The sequence below is a fragment of the Echinops telfairi genome, unplaced genomic scaffold, assembly GCF_000313985.2.
Source record: "Echinops telfairi isolate 266 unplaced genomic scaffold, ASM31398v2 ScPeMD7_5592;HRSCAF=6446, whole genome shotgun sequence".
NCBI lineage: Eukaryota > Metazoa > Chordata > Mammalia > Afrosoricida > Tenrecidae > Echinops > Echinops telfairi.
The window spans coordinates 19130336-19142833 of record NW_022109491.1 but is presented as its reverse complement, the minus strand read 5'-3'; the positions used below and the strand labels follow the sequence as shown (position 1 = coordinate 19142833).

Below are 12498 nucleotides of genomic sequence, written 5' to 3'. Positions count from 1 at the left end.
GTCCCAGAAGTTCTTCAGGGTGAGACCACTTTCCGGAGCTGGGGCAAAGGCGTGTCCACTAGACTGGCTGAAGGTGTTCTCTTCCTTTAGTGCAGCAATTCTCAACCTGTGGGTCACGACCCCCTTTCACGGGGGTTGCCCAATTCATAACAGTAGCAAAATGACAGTTATGAAGTAGCAACAAAAGTAATTTTATGATTGGGGGTCACCACCACATGAGCTGTATGAAAGGTTTGCTGCATTAGGAAGGTTGAGAACCACTGCTGAAGTGTGTTGGCTCTCTTCCATCCTTCACCAGAAGGTAAAGCACGGGAGCAGCTCCCCCACCCCCCCACCTCACCCCCCCACTGTCCCTCTTTAACCACTGCAGGGCCTGATCTTCCCTTGCCCTACCTCGTCTGGGCAGCTTGCGTCTATCTGCCATTCCACCAAGTGGCTGCCCTCAGAGTCCCAGCAGTGGTCTCGTTCCAAAGCCCAACAGGACTTTTCAGTCTCCTGTCTCTCTTTGGCCTTCACTGGAGCTTTTAATACTCTTTATTATTACCACCTAACATACCTTCCTCCTTTGCTTCGGTGTCCCGTCACCTGCCCAGTGATCACCTGCCTCTGCCTTTCTTGCCGTCTAGTTTTCCTCCCTCTGTGTCCTGTGGATGTTGCTGTTCTTTTTTCCTTTCCCTTATTCTGAGCCTTTTCCTTTTCCTTACGGCTGCAGCTGTGCCTGCCTGCTGGTGGCTCCAGGCTGATCGCCTGCCCAGATCTTCCTTCTACTTCAGACTCATAGGCCCATCTTCACAGCGCGACTTTCAGATGGCCAGACACATGGCCTTCTTCCGTCAGGCCTTGCTGTGCCAGCTCCCCTTGCCCTGTCTTCGAGAGTGGTGTCAGCATGCATTCAAAGAGACCAGTCCTCAGCTGATGTAGTTCCATCCTCCACGCCTGCTGTCCCGCTGTCCCCTCCACACTGCACCTCTGCCAGACTCGCCTCCCACATCTCTGACTTCAACATCAGAGTTGCTGTCAAACCATTATGCTCTGGGCGCCTCAACATTTCTTGAATTTGTACCCGTTCTCTCTGTCTCTGTTGCCACTTCTACCACCTGCATTCGTCCTGCGCTGTTCTCAAAATGCACCTGTGAGCACATCTTTCCCCTGTGTAAATATTTAAGTGGCTTCTCATTGCTCTGTAGAATCTAGGCCCAGATCCGGCATGCTGTGCCTGCTAGTCCCTGTGGCGTGGTGTCTGCCGACCACTCTCTCGCTCTCACGCCACTACATCTTTCCATGCACTGCCTTTTTTGCCCGGGATTTTCTTTTGCAGATCCCACTGCCCGGAGCGCCTGTCCATTTACTCCCACCTCCCCTCAGCTCCTCTTACCTACTCAGTTCCCAAACTACCCGTCGTTTGTGTCATAAGACAAACTGGATTCCCTCAGGGAAACCTGAGGTCCCGTCTTTCCCCGTCCACCCTTATAACCCAGGTCCTGCCGCTCCCTTGCCTTCAGAGCGCTCGGGGTCGGTGGGACTTTCGGCTGCTTGTTTGGTTGCTCTCCTACCAGCAGACCATCTTACCTAAGGTGTCACTCTTGCATGCTTGGCATAGAACGCCCCAGTCTCGGGGGCAGGTACCTGCTGCATTGATCTGTGGGTTACAGAATTTATCTTTGATGGGGCCTCCATCCAGTTTGGGGTGTTACCATGAGCTGCAGGAATTACTCTTAAACCATGCCTGGCCCACATGACCTGCGGACATTTGCTTTGGGCCTGTAGATGAGTGGAATTGGATCATTTGCTACCAAGTTACGACATCCCGTGATTACACAACACACACAGTGCTGGAAGTAGACCTCTACAGATAAAGAGGTGTCCCTGCTCATGGCTCCTTTCACTTTAAGTCCACTTTTAATAAATGCACCGAACGTTAAGGTTACATTTAGATGGCTTGGAGGAGAGAGTGACTAGCGCCCCCCCCCGCCCCAATGGTTCCCCTGGCCTTGGGTTCTGCATGTTTTTTCCCACCTAACGTAAAACAATAATATACGAGAGGGGCTGGCCATCACGGGATTCTTCCCCATCACACCCTCCAACAAACCAAACCTGCAGCCACCGAGTCAATTCTGCCCTATTCCCATTCAGCTGTTGGCAGAGCACCTGGCCTCCCTCTTTCCCATCTCACCCAGCCCCACAGTATAGGCATTGTTGCCATTCATATATGACTGTGGCAAGGGAGCCCAGCACTTGACTGCCAGCAGTTACAACCCCCAGCCACCCTGCCGGAGAAAGCTGTCAGTCTGCTTCCTTTAAGAGGGACAGCCTGGGAAACCTATGGAGGCACTGAGGCTTTTTATCAGGGGTCCTCAAACTTTAAACAGGGCCAGTTCACTGTCCCTCAGACCCGTTGGAGGGCCAGACTATAGTTTAATAAAAATATGAACAAATTCCTATACACACTGCACATACCTTATTTTGAAGTAAAAAACAAAATGGGGCAAAAACACCCAGCGGCCTGGATAAATACCCTCAGTGGGACGCATGAGGCCCACGGGCCGTAGTTTGAGGACACCTGCTTTTTATCTTAAACCCACTGAGGTGAGGTCACTTGTCAAGTGTTAGCAAGCGATACAGTCGGATCGAACCTTGGGTTTTCTGACTTGGGTGCCTTTTTCACTGCACCACAGCCTTCTCTCCCAGTGGGAAATTGAAGCCTTTATTATCCCAAACTCATTGCTGTGGAATCCATAGGGCAAAGTACGTAGAACTGCCCCTCTGGGTTTTAGAATCTTTACCAAAGCAGAGCGCCTTGTCTTACCCCCAGGAGCGGCTGGTGGGTTCGCGCCTCTGGTCTTGTAGTTAGCAGCTCAGTGGGTACCCACTCTGCCACCAGGGCTCCTTCCGATGCTGGGCAGTGACCTGCAGGCTGCCTAGCCTCCGACAGACCTTCTGGCTCTTACTGTTACCATAAGCATGGGGCTCAAGATCTTCGGCTGCCCTCCAGGAATGCTTGGCTCAGCCTGTATTTGACTCTGAGAGGGGAATCGTGACACCCCTGGTCTTGGCACACAGCTGGTAACCCGGCTGCCCACTGCAGTGGCTCTGAAGGAAGCTGGCCTATCGGGTCTTTACCGCTTGTATGAAGCTTATTCATTTGACATTTAATTTCAGCCAAAGAGACCTACTTATAAGTAGTTCTTGTACTTAGATATTATTTAGGGTTTACCTGGTTTTATATAGTATGTAACTACATGGGTGTAAGAATTTTTAAAGGACCCAGGTGCATTTTTTTTAATAAGTTTTTCTTTTTTTCCTATTAATGTTTTCTTATTGTGGCAAATCTATCAGTAACTCAACCTTTGCCATGTCAACTACTTTCACATGGACTGTTCAGGGACATTTAATATGTTCATTGTGTTTTTCACCCTTATCAGAAACTCCAGAAAAAAACAAAGCCCCCCACCATCAATTTGATTCCAACTCTCAGCGGCCCTTTAGGGTTTCTGAACCTATATCTTTGGGGGAGTAGACAACCTAGTCTTTTTCCTTCGTGACCACCAAGGCCCCTTTTATAACAGAAGCGCCATGTCCCCTCAATGAAGTATTTTTGAGACAGTTTATGAGCATCTCTCTGATCAGAAATAGATAAGCTTTAAAACTCACAGTGACGCTTGGAACCTTCTCCCTGTTCTAAAACTGATCTGCTGTGGGTTGGTTTCCTTGTCATTGGCTCAGCTGCCAACCTCGTTCTTCCCATGAGATCGGGCTCTCTGTTAACATTCGTAAAGATGCTCCCTTGTCACCTTTTGTGTTGAGGGCCCTTGGGGGTGAAGGGAAAAAACAAAACAAAAAATTCACAGCCCTTGGGTCGATTCTGATGCACAGCCACCCTACAGGACAGGGTAGAACTGCCCCTGTGAGTTTTCAAGACTGAAACTCTTTCAACAGAAGTAGAATGGCTCACGTTTCTCCTGCGGACCTGGCTGGTGGTTTTGAACTGCTGGCCTTGTGGTGAGCAGCCCAAAGCATAACCAAGCGAGCCCCTAGAAGTGGCTGGTGGGGGGGGGGGGGGGGGGGGGTGTGTGTGTAGAGTTTGGAGCCCCTGACTCCGTTGCTCTGGGAGCAGTCCTCTAGTCACAGCTGCTTTGTCATGTCCTCTTTGTGGGTGCCTGTGCTAGGGGGTTTGGTGGTGGAGCTGAGAGGCCGCGAGCACTGGAATTAGAGACACAATCTCTTCTTTTCCTTGTATCTTCCTCAGCGTCTTACTCAGCAGCTCCAGCCCTGCTGTGACACCCCAGAATGTATCATTTTGAAATGTCGCAGCTGCCACTAAGTCCTACGGGAGCGTGGAGCTGGCTGGGCAAGAGGTGCAGGTCAGTGATGGTTTTTGTTCCCACGTGGCTATCTGAGGAAACATTCAGAGTGATGTTTTATCTGCAGTCCAAAGAGTTTTCTGTTACATTTCCCTATGTCGGGAAGAGTGAGTGGGCAAATCAATGAATGGATACCTAAGTGGTTTACAGTAGAGGCGGGTTTCCACACGCAGGTCTCAGTGGGCCCCTCTGGAGAAGAGTAAGTGGGGACGAACTGAAGCTTAACTAGGGAAGTGGTTGTGTGTGTGGGAGGGGCTGAGGGTCTATATCCCCGTCTGCTTGCACCCTTTAGCCAGCCTGCAGCAGAGCAGTTCTGTGGCTTAAGTTCTGGTTGCCTTTAGCACGGGGTCTTTCATAAGAGTACTCATGCAGAACGCTAGCCCTGTAGGTCTCTTCTTTGGGGGTGGCAGAGCGGGGGTCCTATAGCACAGCAGCACACGGTGAAGGGGGATGTGACTGGCTCCTGGGTGCCACGTCTCATCAAGCCAAGCCCTTGCCTGTCAGGATTTTTTTTTTTTAAACATCGTTTTCCTTGTACATACTCCCTAGCTGGGAAGAAAGCAGGTTTGACAATGTGTATGTATATTTTGGCCAGTATTGCTTATAATTCTGTTTGGGCTGAAAGTGGAATTCTTGTAGAAAGGTCATTGCCATGTCAGCCCCTGTCACTTCCAGCCTTGTTAGCCTGGATCTAGTCCACAGCATGACAGGACTGGCTCACCGCACTCACCAAAAAAGGCAAAGAATGTGTCCGCCAGCTGGAGTGTGAGGAGGGGAGGCCGACACCGTTTCCCGCATAGGTCTGAGGGGAGGCCCCAGAGCTGTGCTAGGAGCAGACATCGAGAGGCTTGTCAGCCTGGCACCCTGAGCCCCCCTCTGTGGCCCCTCTGCAGGAGACAGGGTTAAGGTGCCTGCAGGCAAAGCCCTGACATCGTGGCCACCCCAGGAAGAGAGGAGACGAGGCGGCTGCTGGGTGGGGCTGGGTGGGCGTGCAGGGCAGGGCCGCCGCTGCTCTCCCAGCCCTGTAAGTGTGAGATTAAAGGCTCAGCCGGGATTACACACAAGTGTAAGGTGTTTTGAACATGAAACATGCAGCCACCTTGCCACGTCATTTCCTGAGTGATCTCGAGGCTGACAACTGCAATGCGCCTCCTCACGCTGAAGTTGCTTTTAAGTGGGATCTGCAAAGAGGCCTGGACTCCTTGTGAGGCATGATTCTGAACCTCTTCACAGCCCCACACTTTGGCCTGAAGGCAGGCTGATAGGGGAGGTGAGAGAGTCTTGTTTCTCCTGAAGCCTTCTCCCTGGCCTGTCCAGAAGCACGTGGAGAGGGCCCGCTGGGACACCCCCCACCCCCACCACCAAGGGTGGGCTAGTGGAGGCTGCAGTCGGACCTGAGGAGAGCGACATCTGGATTCGCTCTTCATGATTGTGTTGGTTTAAAGGAACGTTTATAGGTGACTATTTGAGACGCCTGAATCTTTACAACATGTTTTTTTTTTTTTTTTTTTTTTAATTTTAAGGCATGGGGGAAGCCATTGAGTCAGTACTTTAGAGCCTTTGTAGGAGCCTCTGAAAGCATTATAGCTTCTGTTTGGCTGTCAGAGTTTACAGTGAATTCCAGCCTGCCCATCTTTTCTTGGGGCTTAGTTAAGCTAGGTTATTTGACCATCCCAGTTAAGCGGTATACGTTTTAGCTGTTCTAAAAGGCAGTTTTTACCTGTGTTTGGATGCTTAAAGGATGCAGCCAGTCCCCCTTATGATGCTCAATCAAACCTCTCAGTTTCTAGGTCTTTTGTTGTTGTTGTTGTTGTTGTTGTTGTCATCGTGTTTAGCGCCTGTTCTGCTCCTACCTTCTCTTCAGCACTGCCTCCAGGTCGACCTCCCAGTGCACATTGTAGCCTGGTGGTGGCCTGAGGCACTGTAAGCAGACCCCTGCAGTGTCCAGGTGGCCCAGGAGCAAAGAAGTCTCCCTGGCAATGTCTAGAATTGAAAACGAGCTTCCCACCTTCCCAAAGCAGCACAGGCGAGGTTTAGAAAATTGCCTGTTAAAATTCTTTGAACAATAGGTGGTGCCTAATCAGATCCACCGCCTTCCCCTTTAAGCTGCTTGATTTGTCTGAATACCAAACCGGGAGTAGGGGTGCTGCCCACGGGAGATGGAGTTTCAGGCTGCCGGGGCAGCAGGGGTAGCTGTTGGGTAACTTTTATCCTGGATTCAGAAGTTTATGAAGTAGACTCATGTCCAGCAATGGAGAATCTATTTTGATGCTTTAAGTTGTTTGTAACCAAACCAGAAAAGTGTTTTTCAGGGAACAGAGCAGGAGCCCCTGGCATCTCACACCCTTGACCCTGAAACTACCAGAGTGAAAGGTGCCTGCTGGCCATTGCCCAAGCTTCAGGGGCAGGACATGCTGGGGTTGCCAGGTGCAGGTGGCGGGGTGGGGGGTCCCAGAGTAAAGGTTGGCCCGGGTCCCCTCCAAGCATCTGGTGCTCCTTTGTTTATGTGAAGCGCACTGCACTTCTCTACTAATGGATTCATTCCACTGTAAACACAGCTTTCTGGAGACCACCCATCTGGGCGAAGCGCTCAGCTTCAGCACCGCAAGCGCAGAGTTTCCTAGTCCCCATGTCCAAGCGGCGCCTTCAGAGTACTGGCAAAGCTGCGAGAGCTGCATTCTGTAATGATGAACAGAATGCAAACATTAAATGTCACTGCTTTTTGCCTCCAAATACCATGTGCTAAGCGTGCAGCTCACTGTTGCCAGCGTTGCCCTCTGCTTCCCTTCCTGAGCAAACGGACGTGGGAGAGCCCTGGTGCTGTGGTGTGGGCAGCTGATGGGGGGGGGGGGGGGGGCGCAGGAGGAGCAGGAGAGCACAGTGCAGACCTTCCAGCACAGCAGTGACTGCCTTGTCTTCTCTTTGCTTCCTAGGAATATAAACAGAAGCTGGCCCGGGTCACCCAGGTCCGAAAGGAGCTCAAGTCTCACATCCAGAGCTTGCCAGACCTTTCCCTGCTGCCCAACGTCACAGGGGGCTTGGCCCCTCTGCCCTCTGCAGGTGACCTGTTTTCAACCGACTAGGACGGACACCTTATGGCCCCAGATTCCCATCTGTACCAGCAGCAAGAAGGGGCTTACGACATGGTTGGAGATCCCTTCTAGCTCCTGATTCTGCCCCTGCCTCTACCCGGCCCCCCGCCCTGGGGGAAGCGCAGAGCTCCGGCTCTCCTCAGCAACCTCTCGTGCGGAGCGCCCGCAGAAGAGTGACGAGTGGGCCCGGGCCCAGTGCACGTTTGAAACGAATACAAACTTTCTCCCACTTCATGTTTTCATGTCCCTGTTGGTTTTCCATTTTTTAGCTCTCTTTTTACACCCAAGAAGTTACCGAAATCATGTGTCCCTCTGGAGCTTTCTGAAGAACGGTGTGTCCACAGGAAAGCAGCTGCACCTCTCTGAGTGGGGGTTGCGCACGGGAGGAAAAGGCTTCCACAGAGGGGCTCTCCTGGCCCACCACCAGCTGCCCCCCAGAGGCCGGAGGCCCCCTGTCGAGCAGCTTTGCCATAAAGAGTTTGCCAAATCTCCCATCCTCCCTTGCAATTACTTCTTAGAGTGCTACCTAATTCTGTAAGCAGACCAGGGAACCCTGCACTAAGATGCCGAGCTGGTCTGGGATGTGTCTGCCCCGTGCAGGGCTGGAGGAGAAGGGATAGACCACCACGCCTGAGTTAAAAAGACGTGGTTTGTTTCAAATTCCTACGTCCGGCCTTCCCAGATCTGAACCCCTGAGTCATAGAGCTTGCTCCTGAAAACACTGTCCTCAGACCCCAACTGGTCACACAGGCTCTGCACTGGTGGACCCCAAAAGAGAAAGCCTCCACATCCCAGCATGCCACGGGGCTGGGCTCGAAGCACACACTAAACTTAACCCGTGGGTGGACACGTGTCCAGAGCCTACCACTCTGTTTGCTCGTCTGCCAGCCACTACCTGGTACTACCCGTTGTGACTCTGAGGATGAGGACTTGCATCAGATGTCAGGGGCAGGGGGGGGGAGAGACACTAATCTAGGGGTTTTAATTCCATTATCATGCTAGCTGACGTTATAGCCGTATATTGTGGCTAGGAATTTTATCTTGCTTCTAGTAAAGGTTAGGCCAGCTACATCACCCTAATTGGGCAGACCTGTTTTTGAAGTTGGGAAGGGGAAAACAAAAACAGTGTGCCCCAAGAAGAGGATAGGAGTGGAAAGCTGAAAGGGCATTCAGCAGAGAGGAGCTTGGGGGATTTTGAGTGGCTGCTACAGCCGAGGTGGCCCAAAGCTGTTGGTGATGTGTGATTTCACACATTAAACATGCTTGTTTGTAAAAGTCTTGACAGGCTTGCCCTCAAGACGCTCTGCTGGCCAGGAAGTGGCCCGGGGCGCGTGTCGTGTCGCTGTAGCTGTGTAGAGCCTCACAGGGAGCAGTGTGGCGGCTGCTGAGGTTGGAGTTGGGACTGAGTGTTGGCTTGTTGACAGCCTGTTCTGCCTCTGTTCAATGAGGAAGCCAAAAGTCCACTCTCCGAGAGTCCGCAGGGCAGTGGGTGGGTGGTTTTACTAAAGGTGTAAGGTAGAGCTTCCTCTCTGCTGTTAGGGCACGTGCTCCCCAGTCCCTTCAGAGGTGCTGGTGTGCGCCACCACTCCTGGACAGACACGTCTCCAGTATTCTCTGCTCTCTGCCACGGCGTCAACATGCCTCCAACTGCATACCACCCGGCAGGGTGCAGTGAGTGAGGCTCTGTTCAGCTCGGTGAAAATAACCATAACATAATGGGTTCCTCCTGTGCTAGGTTTCACCTGAGTCTAACCAGCAATTGGTGCATAGTTATTACAGCCAGAGAAAGAAATGAAGTTATAGCAATTATGTAAATGAGTATGTTGGCCTCTTGACACCTGTTACTACTGCACTTCCTGTGAAAAAGTTAGTTTTTCCAACCACCACCACCATCCCCTCCTTTAATGAAATGCTTTGTTTTAAAAAATCTTTAATTCTGCTCACCACATCCTCCTAGAAGTGTGCTAGCTTCAGTTGTTTAATTTAAATGACTCTCCTTGGCCTTGTGAGGTGATTTGAGGAGGGCAGGGTTTGTGTTCTGTGGTTTGTTCTTGGGGCATCCAGAGGTTCCGAAGGATCTCTCTCTCCTTTAGGTCAGTTTCCTCAGAAAGTCTCCAATCTTCCTTTGTTTTTGTTTTCTTAAAGAATATTTTTAAAGCTGAAATTTGTATATTAATTTAGGACTTTATTTAGAAGTATAGGCTGTCGTGGTGGCAGCAGTATATTCTGAAATGTCTCATAGATATATATTTTTGAATAAAGACGGTGTTGTTGAAAACATTAAGTGACGGTTCTCTTCATTCCCCATTGCAGGGAAGTGTAAAACTTTCCTTGGAAGCAGTGAGTGATTCGTAATCACCAATAGAGATTGTGCTGTCTGCACAGAATCCTGTCCCTCGGGAGTTTTTGCGCCTGTTAGAGCCTCATAAATACTTAGCGCTTGCATAGTACTCTGTGGTTCTTCTCCAGGGCTGAGTTAGCTTGAATCAGCCATTCCACCCAGTGCCCAGGAGCGGTACCTCTAGTTTATCCTCAGTGTGCAGAAGCAGGAACTGACAGCGGTTACATGACTGGGTCGCTGGAACCACACAGCCAGGCTCTGCGATTAAAACTGGGAAGTTCTTGGATGGCAGCGCTCTTACTCTCACCACGAGGCCTCCCGGAATGGTTGGTCTGGGGCAATACATGGAAAGCTATGCTTTAAGAGTTAAAAGGAGAAATGCAAGAGAGTTGCAACCCCAAGCAGTATGTCTCAGCAACATATTGATAGACTGCTTTGTTGCTCATTTAGACTTCACGTAAGTCTTGTTGCCTGTACTGTTTGTTTGTTTTGGGGGTAAGGGTGGGTGCTGTAATGTTTAAAATAATGGAAAACAAAAGGTTTGCAATCAGTCCTTTGGAAGCAATGGGTAAGATAGAAAGATCATTTTAGCCTTTTCACTGGATGAGCACATCACTTGCCACGAAAAAGATTAGTCATTTATCCTGTGATGCCCAGCAAAACTGAAGCAGCCCACCGCCCAGGATTAGGGAACCCAGAGATTAGGAAACCCGAATTGTGTTTTAAGATATGACGGTTGAATGTAACCACGTGAAGCTTCGGGAGACAAGGTCTCCTGCATGTCCCCAGGTTTCCAGGCCTAGTTAATGTCTTCACAACTGCCTATAAACAGTCCGTAATTCCTTAGTTTAATTAGCATTCAGGCTGCACAGAGCGATTCTGAGGTCCTCGGCTGACGATGGAGTGACCTAGAAGTTCATGAATCTGTCACAATGCCCAGCCTTGTGATTAGAGCCATTAAATCTGTGGCCTTCCCTGTGGGAATCTCTCTTTTTATCTCTGAGATGTGGTATTGGGCAAAGTTCTTTCTAGGTGCCCTGCCAGCCCTGAAAGCGTAAGATTGTGTTGCAAAGACGCGGTATATCCTCGGTGCCCCCTGATGGCAGTCCTGGTGGGTGAAGAAATAGCATCACCACTGTGCTGTGTGGTCTGTGTGTGGCCATCCAGACAGGCCCCACTCAAGGTGACCTTAATATGTAGCAGGCCCAAATGTCACCCAGCTCCGCACCATCTTCCTGGTTTTCTCTGTTTGAGCCCTTTGTGGAAGCTGTTTGTCAGTCCGTCTCATGGAAGGCTTCCATCCGCCCTCTGTCAAGCACTGTGTCTTTTCTAGCCATTGGTCTTTCCTGGTGACGTATCCCAAGTAAACAAGACAGCCTCTCTCCTCACTTCTAAGGAACATGTGGTTGTGTGCTGAGGCGAATTTGTTCTTTTATTAGCCCTTTGCGTGTTCGATACTGTTTGCCAATACCACAATTCCAGTGTATTGCTCTGCCTGAATCATTTTATTGGGGGCTCGTACAGCTCATCACAATCCATCCATTGTGTCAAGCACATCTGTACATACGTTGCCATCATCCTTTTCAAAACATGTTCTTTCTACTTGAGCCCTTGGCGTTAGCTCAGTTTTTTCTCCACCCCCCTCCCTCCTTCCATGAACCCTTGAGAATTTATAAATTATTATTGTTTTCATATCTTACACCAACTACTGCCTCCACCCATGTTTCTGTTGTTCGTGTCCCCCCCTGGGGGGTGGCACTTATTGTCAGTCATTGTGATCGGTTCCCCCTTTCCCCCCCACTCATGGTATCGCTACTATTATTGTACCTTAGGGGTTTATCTCTGCAGGATTCCATGTGTCGAGAGCTCTTATCTGTATCTGTAAGGTTTATGATAATGGCGGGGGAGGAAGCATTAAAGAACTAGGAGAATGTTGTATGTTTCCTTGGTACTATACTGCACCCTGGCTGTCTCATCCCTTCCTTGTGACCCTTCTATGGGGGAGAGGGGTTTGGGTTTCCATTCTACCCCACCCTCCTCATTCACATTGATGTGATTGTTTGCTATGGGTCTTCTGATGCGTGAGACCTGATCCCATCGACACCTCGTGATCACACAGGCTGGTATGCTTCTTCCATATGGGCTTGTATCTTCAAGCTTTTAAGACCCCAGACGCCGTATCTTGATATCCAGGCACCATCAGCTTTGTTCACCACATTTGCTTATGCACCCATTTTGTCTTCAGCGATCCTGTCGGGAAGGCGAGCATCACTGAATGCCAAGTTATTAGAACAAAGTTCTTGCATTGAGGGAGTACTCAAGTAGAGGCCCAATGTCCGCTGCATACACCTTAAAGCATATGTGAGATCCTGAAAATCATTATAGTCTGTAAAGGTCAGAACATAAGAGAGGCAGTGTCAGCGGCGTGTGGGAACCACAGTGGCCTTTAACCTGAGGTCAGAGGAACCAGATGGTGCCAGCTACCACTACCAACCACTCAGAGCAGGTCCCATTTAGACTGGGTAAAAACCAAAAGCAAAAAATTCAAATGAACAAAAAATCACACTGATTTAAGCGACTAGAGCAGCCCCTAAGATAATTGCCCTAAAACAATCTTCTAACTTGAAACTGAAGACGCTCGTGATGGTCACCTTCCAGCCAATGAATAGATGGGCCTCTGATTACACCGGGACAGAATTTGTGC

The 12498-nt window shown here is 50.1% G+C and overlaps 1 protein-coding gene across 2 annotated transcripts in view; it reads left to right on the top strand.

Moving 5' to 3' along the window:
• Positions 1-9733, top strand: part of RPRD1B (regulation of nuclear pre-mRNA domain containing 1B) — a 51539-nt gene extending 41806 nt beyond the window's left edge. Inside the window, exons 7-8 of one of the 2 annotated variants that reach the window (XM_045295231.1) lie at positions 4247-4361; positions 7295-7382. In XM_045295231.1, the coding sequence (XP_045151166.1) occupies positions 4247-4321 (75 nt within the window). In that variant the 3' untranslated portion in view covers positions 4322-4361; positions 7295-7382. Of the gene's footprint in view, positions 1-4246; positions 4362-7294 lie in introns of both variants that reach the window. The other variant, XM_004697980.2, reaches the window with a different exon arrangement.
• The last annotated feature ends 2765 nt before the right edge of the window (positions 9734-12498 follow it).